This window comes from Mytilus galloprovincialis, chromosome 11, assembly GCF_965363235.1.
Source record: "Mytilus galloprovincialis chromosome 11, xbMytGall1.hap1.1, whole genome shotgun sequence".
Lineage (NCBI taxonomy): Eukaryota > Metazoa > Mollusca > Bivalvia > Mytilida > Mytilidae > Mytilus > Mytilus galloprovincialis.
In genome coordinates this window covers 2,356,460-2,375,933 of record NC_134848.1, presented here as the reverse complement: position 1 = coordinate 2,375,933, position 19,474 = coordinate 2,356,460, and the positions used below count along the sequence as shown (strand labels likewise).

At 33.1% G+C, this 19,474-nt stretch overlaps 2 protein-coding genes and 1 long non-coding RNA gene across 3 annotated transcripts in view; 2 read left to right on the top strand and 1 right to left on the bottom strand.

Annotated features, from left to right (window-relative positions):
- LOC143051566 (uncharacterized) overlaps positions 1-19,474 on the top strand; it is a 425,778-nt gene that overhangs the window by 229,136 nt on the left and 177,168 nt on the right. The gene's annotated exons all lie outside the window — the stretch shown is intronic.
- Positions 1-19,474, bottom strand: part of LOC143051550 (uncharacterized) — a 576,970-nt gene that overhangs the window by 468,703 nt on the left and 88,793 nt on the right. The gene's annotated exons all lie outside the window — the stretch shown is intronic.
- The window catches only part of LOC143051960 (uncharacterized), a 69,378-nt gene continuing 58,920 nt past the window's right edge, over positions 9,017-19,474 (top strand). Inside the window, exons 1-3 of the mRNA XM_076224937.1 lie at positions 9,017-9,034; positions 9,745-9,831; positions 17,903-18,004. Of these exons, the coding sequence (XP_076081052.1) occupies positions 9,017-9,034; positions 9,745-9,831; positions 17,903-18,004 (207 nt within the window). The remainder of the gene's footprint in view (positions 9,035-9,744; positions 9,832-17,902; positions 18,005-19,474) is intronic.

Sequence of the window (19,474 nt, the reverse complement as noted above, 5' to 3'; positions counted from 1 at the left end):
TTTGAATGTCAATAATTGTTGATTTTCTGACAGAATGACTTTGATATTTAATTTCAGGTTGCAAGTACATTTGTACATGTACATGTAAATGGAAGGAGTTATCTTGGAATGTTCAACTTTACTTGGAAACTATTGGCACAGTACTGACAGAATTTTATGAGAAGCCAGTATCATCTAGTCTTGCAACCAGAAACTATGTGTAAAGTGCGGAAATTTAAGAACAACATTCTACATGTACAATTTTGTATATGCAATATGTGTGGCCACAATCCACTTGAGGAGCTAAGATCGACTATAAATTGGAACTACATGTATATGCTTTAGTGCTGTCAAAATCCTTAAAAAAATCCAATCAAAAGGACCTAACTGTCTCAATGATGAATTCAGATCATATATATATATATATTTCTCTAATTCTATGGAAATTTATCACTTTCCGAACCCATTGTATAAAAAAATTTAATCAACGTGTGGTTGCTGGTGATCTCAAAAGATCATTGGATGATTTTTAGGGTCATGACCTTTTTAGCTAACTGGATGAATCAAAATTTGATAACAGGTGTTAATGAAATTGACTACTTCGTGCAATATGAAAGGCACTCTAAGGGGATTTTCGGTTAACAAAAAAAGGAAATGTCTTTTTAATCATTAGAGAAACAGATTCTTACATAGTTACTCGTGGATTATCGAATTTATCCAATCTCGATAGTTAAATAATCCTTATTAGCTTAAAATTGAAAATGGAAATGGGGAATGTGTCAAAGAGACAACAAACCGACCACAGAAAAAACAACAGCAGAAGGTCACCAACAGGTCTTCAATGTAGCTAGAAATTCCCGCACCCGGAGGCGTCCTTCAGCTGGCCCCTAAACAAATATATACTAGTTCAGTGATAATGAACGCCATACTAATTTCCAAATTGTACACAAGAAAGTAAAATTAAAATAATACAAGACTAACAAAGGCCAGAGGCTCCTGACTTGGGACAGGCGCAAAAATGCGGCGGGGTTAAACATAACTTTTAAAAAAGCATGTCAAAAATGTATATAGAAGTTCAAGTTTAATTGCCAACATCACCGGCTAATATAGCGTTCCTGTGTACTAGGCGGAGTTTTAAAATTACCATTCCAACTTTTCCATTTAGTAGTAGTATAGATTTTTTTTATATATAAAGTCTTTAGTAGTGTTTGTGACTGCCCGACACGCTGCGGATGTTCCTAGCAACATCTCGACATGGTGAAACCAAACATTTGGCAGTCCTCCGCAAAGCATGCAGTATTGAGGAATTATATCATAGGTCGGAGTGACTAGGCCAGTCCCGATTACTTTTAACAGTGGTGGATCCAGGGGGAGAGTTCCGGGGACCCCCTTTTTTGGACGATCAATGCTTTTGAATGGGGAAATACAGCTGGAACACCCCCCCTTTTTGTCCTGGATTGGGAATCCCCTTTTAAAATGGCTGGATCTGCCCCGATTGATCAATTTTCATCATCATGAAAAAACGGAAAACAGCAAATTATTGAAATATCATTTTATTTCTGCAGGTAATGCGATCATATTGAAAGACGACATGAAACTACACAACATGTTCCAATCAAGATATTGCTAGTCCCATCGTACATTGCTGTTTTTCATGTAACAATAACGATATATGTAACCGTAGCCTCAATAGTTATTGTTACATTTTAATTTTTTTTCGTAATTAATCAGGTCCTTACCCAACCATGCATTCCGGCATTTAGTATCCTATGTAACAATAAGATTTTTATTATTGTTACATTTCCATGTAACCGTGGCCAGTGCCTTCTTTTTTTTTTATTTGAACTCGGTTGACATATTGATAGATACAACAGAAAATTGCAAAATCAACAAAATAACAATTAGCAAAATAAGTAATAGAAAAAAATCATAAAAATAGAAAACATTGGCCCCGAGGTCTTAGCTTATAGGACTTAGTCTAGTGTTCAGGAACTCATGGAATTGTGATACGAGGAAATTTATCAGAAGATTTTCGTGCTTATTTTTTGATAAGGTAAACGAATCTTTAAATGAAAATGTTAGTTGTGCCTGTCAAGTATTAAATCTGTTAAAAAATTGGCATGTTAAAATTTGTTAAGTGGAAAATAAAAAAATATTTAACTATAATTATCAAAACTTTTTGCAGTGTAAAAATATATCACATAATCGTGAATAAACTCATAAAAATACTTGAAAATATAGAGATTTATGACAGAAACACACTGTTATAAAACGCCAAACGAATAGCGTGAAAATGAACCCGCCCCGACGCCTTTAAAGCATACTAAACGGGTTTTACCTGTTAGTTTTGAAAGCTGTACGATGACATGCAGTTGTTTACATCGCTATCATTTAATCAGTGCGTCATTGGCAAAACAAAATTCAAAAGTAAATCTCCAAGACATCATTCAATTCAACCGGTATTTAAGTGAATGCAAAATATGGTACGCACGGACTCAAGGGGAGACCGTGTAAGATAAGAATGCGTTTTTGGAGCGAAGCGGCACCGTCGACGTCCTACATGTGACTTTGTCAGTATTTATATATTCTTTTTATTTTCCAATGTTATGCTTAAATCATGTATATTTCTCTCCTTTTAGACTTTTATGCGAAAAATGAAGAAAGCACTCTGAATTTCTGACCGTTCGTATTTCCTGTTTTGAAGAACGTGTTGTACAGTTGTTTACATCGTCAAGGGTGCTTTCATACACGCCCGCGTTCCAAGGTCGTCAAAGCTATTTTTGAGAAGACCCCTGAAAGCGACCGTTTCCAAGGCACTCGTCGTAAGAAACATGCGTTAAAATATGCGCATTGTTAAAGGGCCGAGCCACCTTAAGGTGAACAACTTTATAAATGTTTATGTTTATCTATTATTCCTGCAAAAAAAAAGAAATAAGATGAAATAGAAATTGTACCTGTAATTTATGATACTTATAATATAGAAAACAAAAATGCATAGAGGAAAACCTATATTTCGATTAAGGTAATATATATTTTCAAATGTCCCTAAACACATATATAATAAGGGAAGTAACTCTAAGTGATTTAAATGTTGACTAACCAGCTACCCCTGCAAAGCGGCCGTTTTCTGTGGTCAGACGAGAGGCCAGTTTTTGAGACGTTTTACTGTTACAAACTATTTTTTTTACATTATCCCTGTAAATAGTTATCAAAGTTACCAGGATTCTAATTTAGTACGCTAGACGCGCGTTTCGTCTACATAAGACTCGTCAGTGTAAAGAGGCCATTCTACAAAGCGGCCGTTTTCTGTGGTCCGACGAGCGACGAGCGGCCAGTTTTTGAGACGTTTCATTGTTACAAAGTGTCGATTGCTATAACTAATTTTTCACATTTTTCCTAATATGCCTGTTTTTTTGCTCACAGATTGTTGTCAAATTAGTTGAATTATATGCAACTGTCATACAAATGAAAGGTTTAGCAAGGTAATAAACCAGGTTGAATAAACCCTTTTCTAAACAAGGAAATGTCTTTAACAAATAAGGAATATACCAGTTGATTTACAGTCGTTTCATGTGTTAAAGGTTTTGATTTTGTAATTTAATAAACAAAAAATACTTTCCGTGTTGGATTTTCCTATGAGTTCAGTAATTTAATTATTTTATATTTTGACATTTTGACAGTGCGCACAAAACGGATAAATACGTACAAAGACTGTTTACACCTGTAACCATATTATATTTTCTTTTTTCAAAGACCTAAGGTAAAATATAGCTAAGGACATTGTATGTTTGTCCAAGCGGATATATTTTAAACAAAAAGACAAATAGCGTGTTTTTTTATCTTAACACAGTAACTACACGCGACGTTATGTAGTATGAAGTTTAAATTTTAAATGGGATATAAGTGAACAGTTTGATAGTGAATAACTCGCATATTGACATTTGACGGATATTTAAGACAGTTTGAGGTAAGAACATGTTTTTTTTCTGTCTTCAGACAATAGTTTGTCAAATTACTTCTTAATATTAAAAACAGTTAGAAGTCATCTATATTCAAATGAGATATGTCATGTATTTTTTTTCTAAAGGTAAAAGTTCAGGTTTATGAAAACTTCGCATTTTAAACACTCCTTTAAGTTTTATAACATCATTCGGTCGGTCAGAATTTTTTGCTGATCGTCGATTGTTCTCTTTTTATAGAAAACAATTTATATTTTTTTAGTTTTTAAGGTTCTATGTAGATAAAAAAACATGATTCATTGTTGGATTCTAAGTGTATGTCTATCTATGTCGAATTCCGCAACGCATATTAGAGGATTTACATAGAACCTACATGTCGAAATTCGTGTGAACATTAAGAAATAGCTAGTTTTGAATAATGGAATGGATATTTTGAAAAATGGAATGGACTGCTGCAATCCGTCCGCCCCCTAATTACAAAATACCTTATACCTCATTCGAAAGCTTATTTATAGAAAACAACTCGCAGAAATAAAAAAATAATATTTTAAGTGTACAGAAAATATTTCGATTAAAATCATTTAAAGTTTTCTGAAATGTTTACGTAACCCAATACTTCTTTTAAATACTTAAGGTGCAATATTACTGAGGCATTTATGTTTATTCATGAGGGGACCTTTAACAAAAATCACAAGAAGCACACAATGAGTACGTGGTCGATAGTTTAGTAACGACACTATTGTTAGGCTAGGATATAATATTTCAAAACATAACAAGTTTAAATTCATAAAAGTTTGACCATTGTTACTACACGTTGTCATTGGTGAGACGTGACGTTGTTGATGAGATACAGTAGTTCTGATAAGTAGACGGGGCTTATAGGTTAGTTGATGTCATTGACGTATAAAGCTAACGTTTATACGTATAGCTTTATCTGTATAGTAAAATAGCTGATTGTAGTATAAAAGTTTATTGAATAATGCACAGTTATACCCCAATGGGGTAGAAGGCATAGATAAATTAACGAAATAAGTTTACAAGTTATAAGTGTACAGGAAATATTTCGAGTGAACAAATATAAAAATCATTGTCATTGTTTTCGACACTTAATAATTCTGTTAAATACACCAGGTGCTATAACAAAGAGCCATAGAAGTTTATCCATGTGTGGAAATTTTAAATATATATACAACAGACACATTGTTTGAGCGTAATAGATAGTTCAATGACAAATAACACTAGAATCTTACATTTTATATTCGGATGTCATTTAAAGTTATTAATTTAAGATATGGCAAATAGAGCTCGTTTTTTGTCTCTCTTTATCACATAATTTGTATTTAGCCATGTGTTATTGACGATTATTAATTTATTAGGTTTGAGAATGTATTTAAAGTTTGTATTTAAAGTTTGTATAGTTTTTCTCTTGAACTTAACCCACTAAATGATAATGCAACCTCAGGTATTCTTAAGTTTGTCAAGCAATTCATAATATTGTATTCCTTTCAACATTTACATATTTAATATTCCAGCTTTTTTATTGATAAATATAAAAAAAGAAGATGTGGTATGATTGTCAATGAGACATCTATCCACAACATACAAAAATGACAAGGACATTTACAGCTATAGTTCACCGTACCGCCTTCAACAATGAGCAAAACCCATACCGCATATAGTCAGCTATAATAGGCCCCGATAAGACAATGAAAAACAATTCAAACGAGAAAACTAACGGCCTTTTTTATGTACAAAAATGAACGAGAACCAAATATGTAACACATAAACAAACGACAACCACAGTACATTTTTGGTCCCAACAGTTTAGGAATAGGGGCCCAAAGGGTCCAAAATTAAACTTTGTTTGATTTCATCAAAAATTGAATAATTGGGGTTCTTTGATATGCCAAATTTAACTGTGTATGTAGATTCTTAATTTTTGGTCCCGTTTTCATATTGGTCTACATTAAGGTCCACAGGGTCCAAAATTAAACTTAGTTTGATTTTAACAAAAAATGAGTTCTTGGGGTTCTTTGATATGCTGAATCCAAACATGTACCTAGATTTTTGATTTTGGGCCAAGTTTTCAAGTTGGTTCAAATCAGGATCCAAAGTTATTATATTAAGTATTGTGCAATAGCAATAAATTTTCAATTGCACAGTATTGCGCAAAAGCAAGTATTTTCAATTGCACAGTACTGCGCAATAGCAAGTATTTTCAATTGCAGAGTATTGCGCAATAGCAATAAATATCTAATTGCATAATGTCAATTGGAGTAAATCATTGTTTTATACGATATACAATGTATCTACACTTTTACTACCAACTGATAAATTAAAACAATCTTTACCATTCAGTGATAACAAGCACTTTTTTTACATTTTAATATTTTATGATGTATTTAAATGAGTAATTATTGTTGCAAACTCCATTAGAAATTTGATTAGAGATCGGTTTTGGAAAAAAGGAAAAGGGGATGTTAAAAAATATTTAGGGAGGGGTTAAATTTTTCTCATTTGAAATTTCATAATTAAAATGAAAATTTCTTCAAACATTTTTTTGAGAGGATTAATATTTAACAGCATAGTGAATTGCTCAAGGCAAAACAAAAGTTTTAAGTTTATTAGACCACATTCATTCTGTGTCAAAAACCTATGCTGTGTCAACTATTTAATCACAATCCAAATTTAAAGCTGAATCCAGCTTAAATGTTGTGTCCACACTTGCCCTAATCGTTCAGAGTTCAACCTCTGCGGTCGTATAAAACTGCGCCTTGGGAGCACCTGGTTCTAGTTTCCAGACAATAACTTGTGTGTAATTGTATGGATCTCTTTGATATTGTACCACAACGTACCATATAACAAAGGGGAGGCTGGGATTAAGTTTTGGGTTAATTGCCTGAAATATGTAGGATTTAGGGGCATAAAAAGGGCCAAAAAGAAGCATGTTTCTAAATAATCATGATGATAACTTGTGTTTAAGTGTATGGATCTCTCTGAAATTGTACTACAAGGTTCAATATTACTAAAAAAAAAAAGCATGCGATTGAGTTTACAGGTTATTGCTCCAATAGGGGTCTCAAAAAGTGTGTGTGTGTGGGGGGGAGGGGGGTGGGGGGTGGGGGGGTTACCATTTTTTTAAGGGATTCCTTTTTTCAAAATTTTTCAAATTTCAAATTTTGAAAAGTTTGAAGAAAATATATTCAATTGCACAGTATTGTGCAATAGATTTGTAAGATCTTTGACCACATTATTTTGTGACAAAAAATCATATTATGTAAAAAAGTGATCACAATCCAAATTCAGACAGTATCAAGCTTGACTATTGTGATCATATTTGCCCCAGCTGTTCAGGATTTGACTACTGGGGTCGTATATGGCTTTGTCCTGCGGAGCACCTGGTTTTAATTTGAATTTATTTTCTAAAAGCAATGCGATACGAAATAACTGTTCTCAGGCCTTTCTTGTTTGAATTGTTTTACATTTGTCATTTTGGAGCCTTTTATAGATTGCTGTTTGGTAAAGCTTTTGCTTATTATTGAAAACTCTCTGGTGAAGAATGAGTCGTCCCATTAGCAATTATACCACATCTTCTTACTTTTAACATTATTTTACAATAACAAGAAAAACACATTTCTGACTGAAAAACTTATTTCGACAAACGGTTGCTTCCAAAACTGTAACATTTTCATATTATGAATTAAGTGCTATGGTCCTTGTGATTGATTGAAAAATGACTGTTTATGACATTTCTGTGTAATAACTTGCGAAACATTTAACCAAAACTTTTAAAGTTTCTCATGTCAAAATGGAGGTCAAGTGTGAGAGTGCCAATTTTCAGTATGCTTTTCAGGAGTTAAGTATGGCCCTTCATTATTTCAACAATGACACTAAAATGTAAGCAAAATGTGTACATCATTTTTACAGCATCTATTTAAAAAAGAGTAACTTTGTCTGAAAGTTTATCTAATTTACTTGTATATGGTGGAATGTAATAAAAGGACAAAGTTGGATGTTCATCATTATTTGGAGAAAATACAGATTTTCTCAATTTCAATATTTAATAGTATTGGGTCAATCTAAATATGACACTAATCAATGTATTCTTCATAAAATTACAACTCCTGTATACAAACATGTTCAACCCCTCCTCATGCTTTATGTGCCTATCCCACGTCGGGAGCTTGTAGTTCAGTGGATATCACTGGCTCTTGTCTGTCATATTTGTTTTCGTAAATAGGTTTGTTATAAATTAGGCGTAAGTGTTCTCAATTGAATTGTTTCATATTTTTCATGTTGGGGCCTTTTATAGCTGAATATACGGTATGGCTTTTTAACCAGTTTTTTTAAGTAAAAATCAGTTATTGATTTTGAGATGTACGGCGGGCGGGAAGGCAGGTGGCTGCCAATTAGTGTTCATTCATTTACATGAAAACGCTTTAAATAACTGTTTTCAAATTTAGATGATATGTTGTTTCCTGTGACTAAATGAAGGTCAAGGTCAATTTTCATGATTTAAGCTTGTCTTGATGTTCAGTTATATCCCTTTACCCATAATTCAATTTTTGATGGTTTAATCCATTTCTGTACAAAGGGAATTTTTAAAGTCATGTGTGTTATGAAGGTAGATGTCACAGTTGTTTATTTTTGCTGTGTGTGTTAATGTTAATTTTTTTACATGATCCTGTTTGTGGTTCAGATTTGCAAATATCATTTTCATTATTAATTAAAAATGTAGTTTCAATAAATTTTAGGGAGGAAGCTTGATTGTTCGTGGCATTCCCTTTTAATAAGAAAATAATCTATTACAAATATTCAATCAGAATCCAAATTCACAGCTGTTTTAAGCTTAAATTTTGTGTTCATATTTGCTCAACTGTTCAGGGTTCGACCTATGCAGGAAAATCCAGTTTGCTGTCACTTGACAGCCGCTTGTTCTTATTGTTGAAGGCCGTACCATTGCCTATAATTGCTTACATCCACTTCATTAAGACTTAAGTGGATAGTTGTATCATTGGTTATCATATCTCCTTATTTTAATAAATATACAATGATTTCATTTTCTTTTACAGGATATAATGGCAAGTTGGGATGAGGTAAGTTTTTCTTCTTAAAAGTCATTGTCATGTGACCTATTTCATGTGTCCCATGTTGTCTATAAACTGTACATAAAGATACAGGCGTGCAGTATTCTCAGGGGGAGAACAGGAGAAATCAAAATGACTACAGTGAACAAAATTTCAATATATACAAAATTCCAGGAGACAAAAAAAAAAAAAGAAACGTAAGATATTGAAGGACATTCACAACTCTTTAGGTCAAAGAGAATCTGACGCCATGGAAAAAAATGAAAAAAACAATCAAAATTCAACAGTCTACATTAGTCATTTCAGGGCCTTTTATAGCTGACTATGCCATATTGGCTTTGATCATTGTTGAAGGCTGTACGGTGACCTATAGTTGTTACTTTCTGTGTCATTTGGTCTATTTTATGTCTCATTGGCAATCATACCACATCTTCTTTTTATATTCAAAACATTACATAAAAAACTAAAGACCGAGCAACACAAACCTCAACAAAAACTTAGGCTGATCTCAAAACTGATGCATAATACAATTGTCTACAGACTTTTCTAAAATAAAAACTGTGAAATTATAGACAACAATTTCACTCCTTCTTGGTAATCACTGTATTTGGTATAAACTGTTGAAACTGTAAAAATGTAGCTTGTTAAATTCAATTATTACATTTATAAAACATTTGTATGTTCTAGAGGAAAATGTAAAAGCTTTGTTTTGCTTACAGAAACTTCTTACAGCTGCAGAGGAGGGGAATATAAAAGAGGTAGAATTATGTGTAAAGAACGGAGCTAACTTGGAATGTAGAGGAACTGTAAGTAAAGTAAAATGTTTAACACATTTACAGATATTTATTATATAGTACACATAATGTGGATCAGTTAAACACTGTCCTTGATAGTGTTCAGTGATTCAGTGTACATTCTATTTATTGCAAATACTCTTGTCTTCAAAATATTAAGAAACATAGTATTATGATATATTGTGATTAACTTTATTACACTGATGAATACCACTCCAGTTTGTATGTCAAAGAGTTTGCTGTCTGGTACTTCCTTACTGTATACAACTGAAATATTGTGATTTACTTTATTACACTGATGAATACCACTCCAGTTTGTATGTCTAAGGGTTGCTGTCTGATACTTCCTTACTGTATACAACTGAAATATTATGATTTACTTTATTACACTGATAAATACCACTCCAGTTTGTATACAAAAAAAATTACTTTGGTTCCAAAAAAATGTTGCATGACCATGACTTGAGACATGACGCCTGATCATACAACTTTCATTGACCACTCCTGTTCTAAACATGCCATGTGACACCTGATTCTACAACATTCATTAACCACTCTTGTACTGAACATGATATATGACACCTGATTATACAACATACATTTACCACTCCTCAACTGAACATGACATGTGACACCTGGTTATACAACATACATTTACTTTTCCTGTACTGAACATGACATGTGGCACCTGATCATACAACACTCATTTACCACTCCTGTACTGAACATGACATGTGACACCTGATCATACAACTTTCATTTACCTCTCCTGTACTGAAAATGACATGTAACACCAGACCATACCACATACATTTACCTCTTCTGTACTGAACATGACATGTGTCAACTGATCATACAACATTCATTTACCACTCCAGTACTTAACATGACATGTGACACCTGATCATACATCATTCATTTACCACTCCTATACTGAACATGACATGTGACACCTGATCATACAACATTCATTTACCACTCCTATACTGAACATGACATGTGACACCTGATCATACAACATACATTTCCCACTCCTGTACTCAACATGACATGTAACAGCTGATTATACAACATTCATTAACCACTCTTCTACTGAACATGACATGTGACAGCAGTTCATACAACATTCATTTACCACTCCTGTATTAAACATGACATGTGACACCTGATTATACAACATTTATTAACCACTCCTGTCCTGAACATAACAAGTGACACCTGATCATACAACCTGCATTTACCACTCCTGTACTGAACATGACATGTGACACCTGATTATACACCATGTATTTACCACTCCTGTACTGAACATGACATGTAACACCTGATCATACAACCAGCATTTACCAATCCTGTACTGAACATGACATGTGACACCTGATCATACAACATTCATTAACCACTCCTGTACTGAACATGGAATGTAACACCTGATTATACAACATTCATTTACCACTCCAGTACTAAACATGACATGTGACACCTGATCATACAACATGCATAACCACTCTTGTACTGAACATGACATGTGACACCTGATCATACATCATTCATTTACAACTCCTGTACTGAACATGACATGTGTGACACCTGATCATACATACAACATTCATTTACCACTCTTGTACTAAAAATGACATGTGACCCCTGATTATGCAACATACATTTACCAATCCTGTACTGAACATGACATGTGACACCTGGTTATATAACATACATTTACCACTCCTGTACTGAACATGACATGTTACAGCAGATCATACAACATTCATTTACCACTCCTGTATTAAACATGACATGTGACACCTGATTATACAACATTCATTTACCACTCTTGTACTGAACATGACATGTGACACCTGGTTATACAACATTCATTTACCACTCCTGTACTGAACATGACATGTGACACCTGATTATACAGCATTCATTTACCACTCCTGTACTGAACATGCCATGTGACACTGGATCATACAACATTCATTTTCCACTCTTGTACTGAACATGACATGTGACACCTGATTATACAACAAACATTTACCACTCCAGTACTAAACATGACATGTGACACCTGATTATACAACATACATTTCCCACTCCTGTACTCAACATGACATGTGACACCTGGTTATACAACATACATTTACCACTCCTGTACTGAACATGCCATGTGACACTGGATCATACAACATTCATTTTCCACTCTTGTACTGAACATGACATGTGACACCTGATTATACAACATTCATTTACCACTCCTGTACTGAACATGCCATGTGACACTGGATCATACAACACTCATTTTCCACTCTTGTACTGAACATGACATGTGACACCTGATTATACAACAAACATTTACCACTCCAGTACTAAACATGACATGTGACACCTGATTATACAACATACATTTCCCACTCCTGTACTCAACATGACATGTGACACCTGGTTATACAACATACATTTACCACTCATGTACTGAACATGACATGTGACACTGGATCATACAACATTCATTTTCCACTCTTGTACTGAACATGACATGTGACACCTGATTATACAACATTCATTTACCACTCCTGTACTGAACATGCCATGTGACACTGGATCATACAACATTCATTTTCCACTCTTGTACTGAACATGACATGTGACACCTGATTATACAACATTCATTTACCACTCTTGTACTGAACATGACATGTGACACCTGATTATACAACAAACATTTACCACTCCTGTACTGAACATGACATGTGACACCTGATTATACAACATTCATTTACCACTCTTCTACTGAACATGACATGTGACACCTGATTATACAACATTCATTTACCACTCCTGTACTGAACATGACATGTGACACCTGGTTATACAACAAACATTTACCACTCCTTTACTGAACATGACATGTGACACCTGATTATACAACATTCATTAACCACTCTTCTCCTGAACATGACATGTGACACCTGATTATACAACATTCATTTTCCACTCTTGTACTGAACATGACATGTGACACCTGATTATACAACATTCATTTACCACTCCTGTACTGAACATGACATGTGACACCTGATTATACAACATTCATTTATTACTCTTCTACTGAACATGACATGTGACACCTGATTATACAACATTCATTTACCACTCTTGTTCTGAACATGACATGTGACACCTGATCATACAACTTTCATTTACCACTCTTGTACTGAACATGACATGTGACACCTGATCATACAACATTCATTTACCACTCCTGTACTGAACATGACATGTGACACCTACATAATGTCACAGTTAAACTCAACACCAACATGTGACATAGTAATGACTTTCTTATACTCAACACCAACATGTGACATAGCAATGACACTCTTATTCTCAACACTAACATGTGACATAGCAATGACACTCTTATACTCAACACCAATATGTGACATATCAATGACATTCTTATACTCAACACCAACATGTGACATAGCAATGACACTCTTATACTCAACACCAACATGTGACATAACAATGACACTCTTATACTCAACACCAACATGTGACATATCAATGACACTCTTATACTCAACACCAACATGTGACATAGCAATGACATTCTTATACTCAACACCAACATGTGACACAGCAATGACCCTCTTATACTCAACACCAACATGTGACATAGCAATGACACTCTTATACTCAACACCAACATGTGACATATCAATGACACTCTTATACTCAACACCAACATGTGACATATCAATGACACTCTTATACTCAACACCAACATGTGACATATCAATGACACTCTTATACTCAACACCAACATGTGACGTAGCAATGACACTCTTATACTCAACACCAACATGTGACGTAGCAATGACACTCTTATACTCAACACCAACATGTGACATAACAATGACACTCTTATACTCAACACCAACATGTGACATAGCAATGACATTATTACACTCATCACAAACAAGTTACAGATCACACTTATAGGCAATGCAAACTTGAAAAAAATAAACATGGCTTATTGCAGTTCTTTACTTATACTCACCACAAACATACACCATTGCTATATTACCCTTATACTGACCACAAACATACACCATTGCTATATTACCCTTATACTCACCACAAACATACACCATTGCTATATTACCCTTATACTCACCACAAACATACACCATTGCTATATTACCCTTACACTCACCACAAACATACACCATTGCTATATTACCCTTATACTCACCACAAACATACACCATTGCTATATTACCCTTATACTCACCACAAACATACACCATTGCTATATTACCCTTATACTCACCACAAACATACACCATTGCTATATTACCCTTATACACAACAACTCATATGATATGAAGCAGCTGGTAGACACCCAACATTTTACACGGAAATACCACTAAATATTTCCTAAGCTTTGATCATTATTTGAAAAGACACAAAATACTGTTAATCAGACAGGTTTAATGGACAACAAATATTTGTTAGAATTATATAAAGTGGGGTCTCATTTTATTCGTAACACAGAACTGAATCAGATAGTAAAGGTTTTATTTTGTTTCTTGACAAAAAATTATTTTGTAAGCATCTGATTTTAATGAGAAGTTAAAGAGAACGAGTTGTGTTAACATCTTTAGTCAGATAATGTTAATTCTTCAGATTTAATGTAAAACATCTTTTAAAAATAACAAATACTTGACAGAATTATATAAAGTGGGGTCTTATTTTTCTTGTCTCTTCGTACTGAATCAAAAAATATAAATTGTTTTAATGTTTCTTGAAAAAATTTTTTTTTTAACCTAACAGTTCTGATGGAAGTGCTGACATCTCACAATAAAACATGTTGTTTATTTGTTGTTTATCTAGAATATAAATACAAGTGTGACTGGTCATTTTGTTCAGTTTTAACCACTGATTCATGTGATATATATTTTGTTTATATTTATTACACAACATTGTTCAGTTTATGACACAAGTTTTGATGTCTGTTATATGTTGATATTACAGGATGGAAGGACACCATTAATGTTGGCGGCTGAGTACGGACACCTGAAGGTGGTGACTTTCCTAGTCACTCACGGAAGTCAGTTAGAAGCCACAGACACCTTGGTAATGATAGATATAATGACCTTACTCTGACAAAACATCACTTTATACAGAATCTACACAAAATCCTGTTGTTAATCAGACAGATTTAATGGACAACAAATATTTGTTAGAATTATATAAAGTGGGGTCTCATTTTATTCGTAACACAGAACTGAATCAGATAGTTAAGGTTTTATTTTGTTTCTTGACAACAAATTATTTTATAAACATCTGATTTTAATGAGTAGTTTCTTTAGTTAGATAATGTTAATTCTACAGATTTAATGTAAAGCATCTTTTAAAAATAACAAATACTTGACAGAATTATATAAAGTGGGGTCTCATTTTTCTTGTCTCTTCGTACTGAATCAGAAAATATAACTTGTTTTAAGGTTTCAAAAAAAATTATTTTTTTTTAACCTGACAGTTCTGATGGAAGTTCTGACATCTCATAATAAAACATGTTGATTATTTGTTGTTTAATATGTAAAATATAAATACAAGTGTGACTGGTCATTTTATTCAGTTTTGACCACTGATTCATGTGATATATATTTTGTTTATATTTATTACACAACATTGTCCAGTTTATGACACAAGTTTTGATGTCTGTTATATGTTGATATTACAGATGGGAAGGACACCATTAATGTGGGCGGCAGTGGGAGGACACCTGGAGGTGGTGACTTGCCTAGTCACTGAGGGAAGTCAGTTAGAAGCTACATCCCCGGTAATGATAGATATAATCACTTTACTCTGACAAAACATCACTTTATACAGAATCTACACAAAATCATGTTGTTAATCAGACAGGTTTAACGGACAACAAATATTTGTTAGAATTATATAAAGTGGGGTCTCATTTTATTCGTAACACAGAACTGAATCAGATAGTAAAGGTTTTATTTTGTTTCTTGACAAAAAATTATTTTGTAAACATTTGATTTTAATGAGAAGTTGATGAGAAAAAGTTGTGTTAACAAATTTAGTCAGATAATGTTAATTCTACAGATCTAATGTAAAATGTCTTTTAAAAATAACAAATACTTGACAGAATTATTTAAAGTGGGGTCTTATTTTTCTCGTCTTTTCCTACTGAATCAGAAAATATTACTGGTTTTAATGTTTCTTGAAAAAAAAATTTTTTTAACCTGACAGTTCTGATGGAAGTTCAGACATCTCAAAATAAAACATGTTGTTTATTTATTGTTTATGTAGAATATAAATACAAGTGTGACTGGTCATTTTATTCAGTTTTGACCACTGATTCATGTGATCATGGTGATATATAATTTGTTTATATTTATTACACAGCATTGTCCAGTTTATGACACAAGTTTTGATGTCTGTTTTATGTTGATATTACAGGGAGGAAGGACACCATTAATGTTGGCAGCTCGGAGAGGATACCTGGAGGTGGTGACTTTCCTAGTCACTCACGGAAGTCAGTTAGAAGTTACAGACCGGGTAATGTTAGATATAATGACCTTACTCTGACCAAACATCACTTTATACAGAATCTACACAAAATCATGTTGTTAATTAGACAGGTTTAATGGACAACAAATATTTGTTAGAATTATATAAAGTGGGGTCTCATTTTATTCGTAACACAGAACTGAATCAGATAGTAAAGGTTTTATTTTGTTTCCTGACAAAATATTATTTTGTAAACATTTGATTTTAATGAAAAGTTGATGAGAAAAAGTTATGTTTACATCTTTAGTCAGATAATGTTAATTCTACAGATCTAATGTAAAACATCTTTTAAAAATAACAAATACTTGACAGAATTATATAAAGTGGGGTCTTATTTTTCTTGTCTCTTCGTACTGAGTCAGAAAATATTACTCGTTTTAATGTTTCTTGAAAAAAGTTTTTTTTTTAACCTGACAGTTCTGATGGAAGTTCTGACATCTCACAATAAAACATGGTGTTTATTTGTTGTTTATGTAGAATATAAATACAAGTGTGACTGGTCATTTTATTCAGTTTTGACCACTGATTCATGTGATATATATTTTGTTTATATTTATTACACAACATTGTTCAGTTTATGACACAAGTTTTGATGTCTGTTATATGTTGATATTACAGGGAGGACTGACACCATTAATGTGGGCGGCTGTGGCAGGACACCTGGAGGTGGTGACTTACCTAGTCACTCACGGAAGTCAGTTAGAAGCCACAGACCCGGTAATGATAGATATAATCATCTTACTCTGACCAAACATCACTTTATACAGAATCTACACAAAATCATGTTGTTAATCAGACAGGTTTAATGGACAACAAATATTTGTTAGAATTATATAAAGTGGGGTCTCGTTTTATTCGTAACACAGAACTGAATCAGATAGTAAAGGTTTTATTTTGTTTCTTGACGAAAAATTATTTTGTAAACATCTGATTTTAATGAGAAGTTAATGAGAGCAAATTGTGTTTACATCTTTAGTTAGATAATGTTCATTCTACAGATCTAATGTAAAATGTCTTTTAAAATAACAAATACTTGACAGAATTATATAAAGTGGGGTCTCATTTTTCTAGTCTCTTCGTACTGAATCAGAAAATATAACTCGTTTTAATGTTTCTTGAAAAAAGTTTTTTTTTCAACTTTGGTCATTCTACTGAATCAGCATAAAATCATGTTGTTTATCATTCATGTTAAATGGACAACAAATACTTGTAAGACTTATATAAAGTTAGGGTTGCTATTATTTGACTTGTTTCACTTATATAATTAAGAGTTTATTATTTTTGATTACCTTTTTTTGTTTCACTGAATCAGAAAAAGTGAATTTATATCTTAATCTACCAATTAATAGTTTATACACAAATATAATTTGATATTTTCTTACCCGATGTTATATTTCTTACATTTGGTAAATTGTTTGACTCCTCTCGTGATTTTATTATCACACACCATTAACATGTTTATATTTTTATATTGTTATAGGATGGAGAAACAGCTTTACATATTGCTGCTCAAATTGGACATATTGATGTAACAAAATGGTTAGTAGATAAAGGATGCAGTCCTTGGGTGAAATCATTGAAGGTAACATTCAGTTTTATTCTTATTAGATTGATAGATATTGTATTCTCTAAAAATTAAATACAAGTCAACAGAGAAAGTACAATAACAATATAAATACAAATATCATAGTTGAGGATAAACAGCTGCAGATAAAATATTAAAAAAGTAATGAATGAACAGTTTTCTTAAGGAGGCTTGCGGGTATAAGATTTGCAGAAAAAAATTAAACAATAATTTTTCATTACAAATTTCATTTATTACCTTAAGTAGTTGTTACTTTATCATTATGGTACAAGAATCATTCCAAAAAATCAATTCATGTTGGCCTCAGGTGACTTTTAAAATGTAGATATCATTGAAAAAGCTCCAAATTATCTCCCTTTGGTGCAAAAATGCCATTTTTAGCTCACCTGACCTGAAAGGTCAAGTGAGCTTTTCTCATCACTTGGCGTCCGTCGTCCGTCGTCCGTAAACTTTTACAAAAATCTTCTCCTCTGAAACTACTGGGCCAAATTCTACCAAACTTGGCCACAATCATCCTTGGGGTATCTAGTTTGAAAAATGTGTGGCGTGACCCGTCAAACCAACCAAGATGGCCGCCATGGCTAAAAATAGAACATAGGGGTAAAATGCAGTTTTTGGCTAATAACTCAAAAACCAAAGCATTTAGAGCAAATCTGACATAGGGTAAAATGGTTGATCAGGTCAAGATCTATCTGCCTTGAAATTTTCAGACGAATAGGACAACCTGTTGTTGGGTTGCTGCCTGTGAAATGGTTATTTTAAGGAAATTTTGCAGTTTTTGGTTATTATCTTGAATACTATTATAGATAGAGATAAACTGTAAACAGCAATAATGTTCAGCAAAGTAAGACCTACAAATAAGTCAACATGACCAAAATTGTCAGTTGACCCCTTAAGGAGTTATTGCCCTTTATAGTCAATTTTTAACAACTTTTCGTCATTTTTTGTAACTTTTCTAAAAATCTTCTTCTCCAAAACTACTTTGCCAAATTTAACCAAACTTGGCCACAATTATCATTGTGGTTTATAGTTTAAAAAATGTGTCCGATGACCCAGCCTGCCAAACAAAATGGCCGACCTGGCTAAAATTAGAACATAGTGGTAAAATGCAGTTTTTGCTTTACATCTTTGAAACTAAGACATTTAGGGCAAATCTTTCAAGATTTAAATGTCCATCAGAATAAGATATATCCCCTCACAAATTTTGAGTTGAATCGGACAACCTGTTGTTGGGTTGCTGCCCTAAAATTGGTGATTTTAAGGAAATTTTGCAGTTTTTGATTATTATCTTGAATACTATTATAGATAGAGATAAACTGTAAACAGCAATAATGTTCAGCAAAGTAAGATCTACAAATAAGTCAGCATGATCGAAATTGTTAGAGGACCCCTTAAGGAGTTATTGCCCTTTATAGTCAATATTGAACAACTTTTCGTCATTTTTGTAACTTGTATAAAAATCTTTTC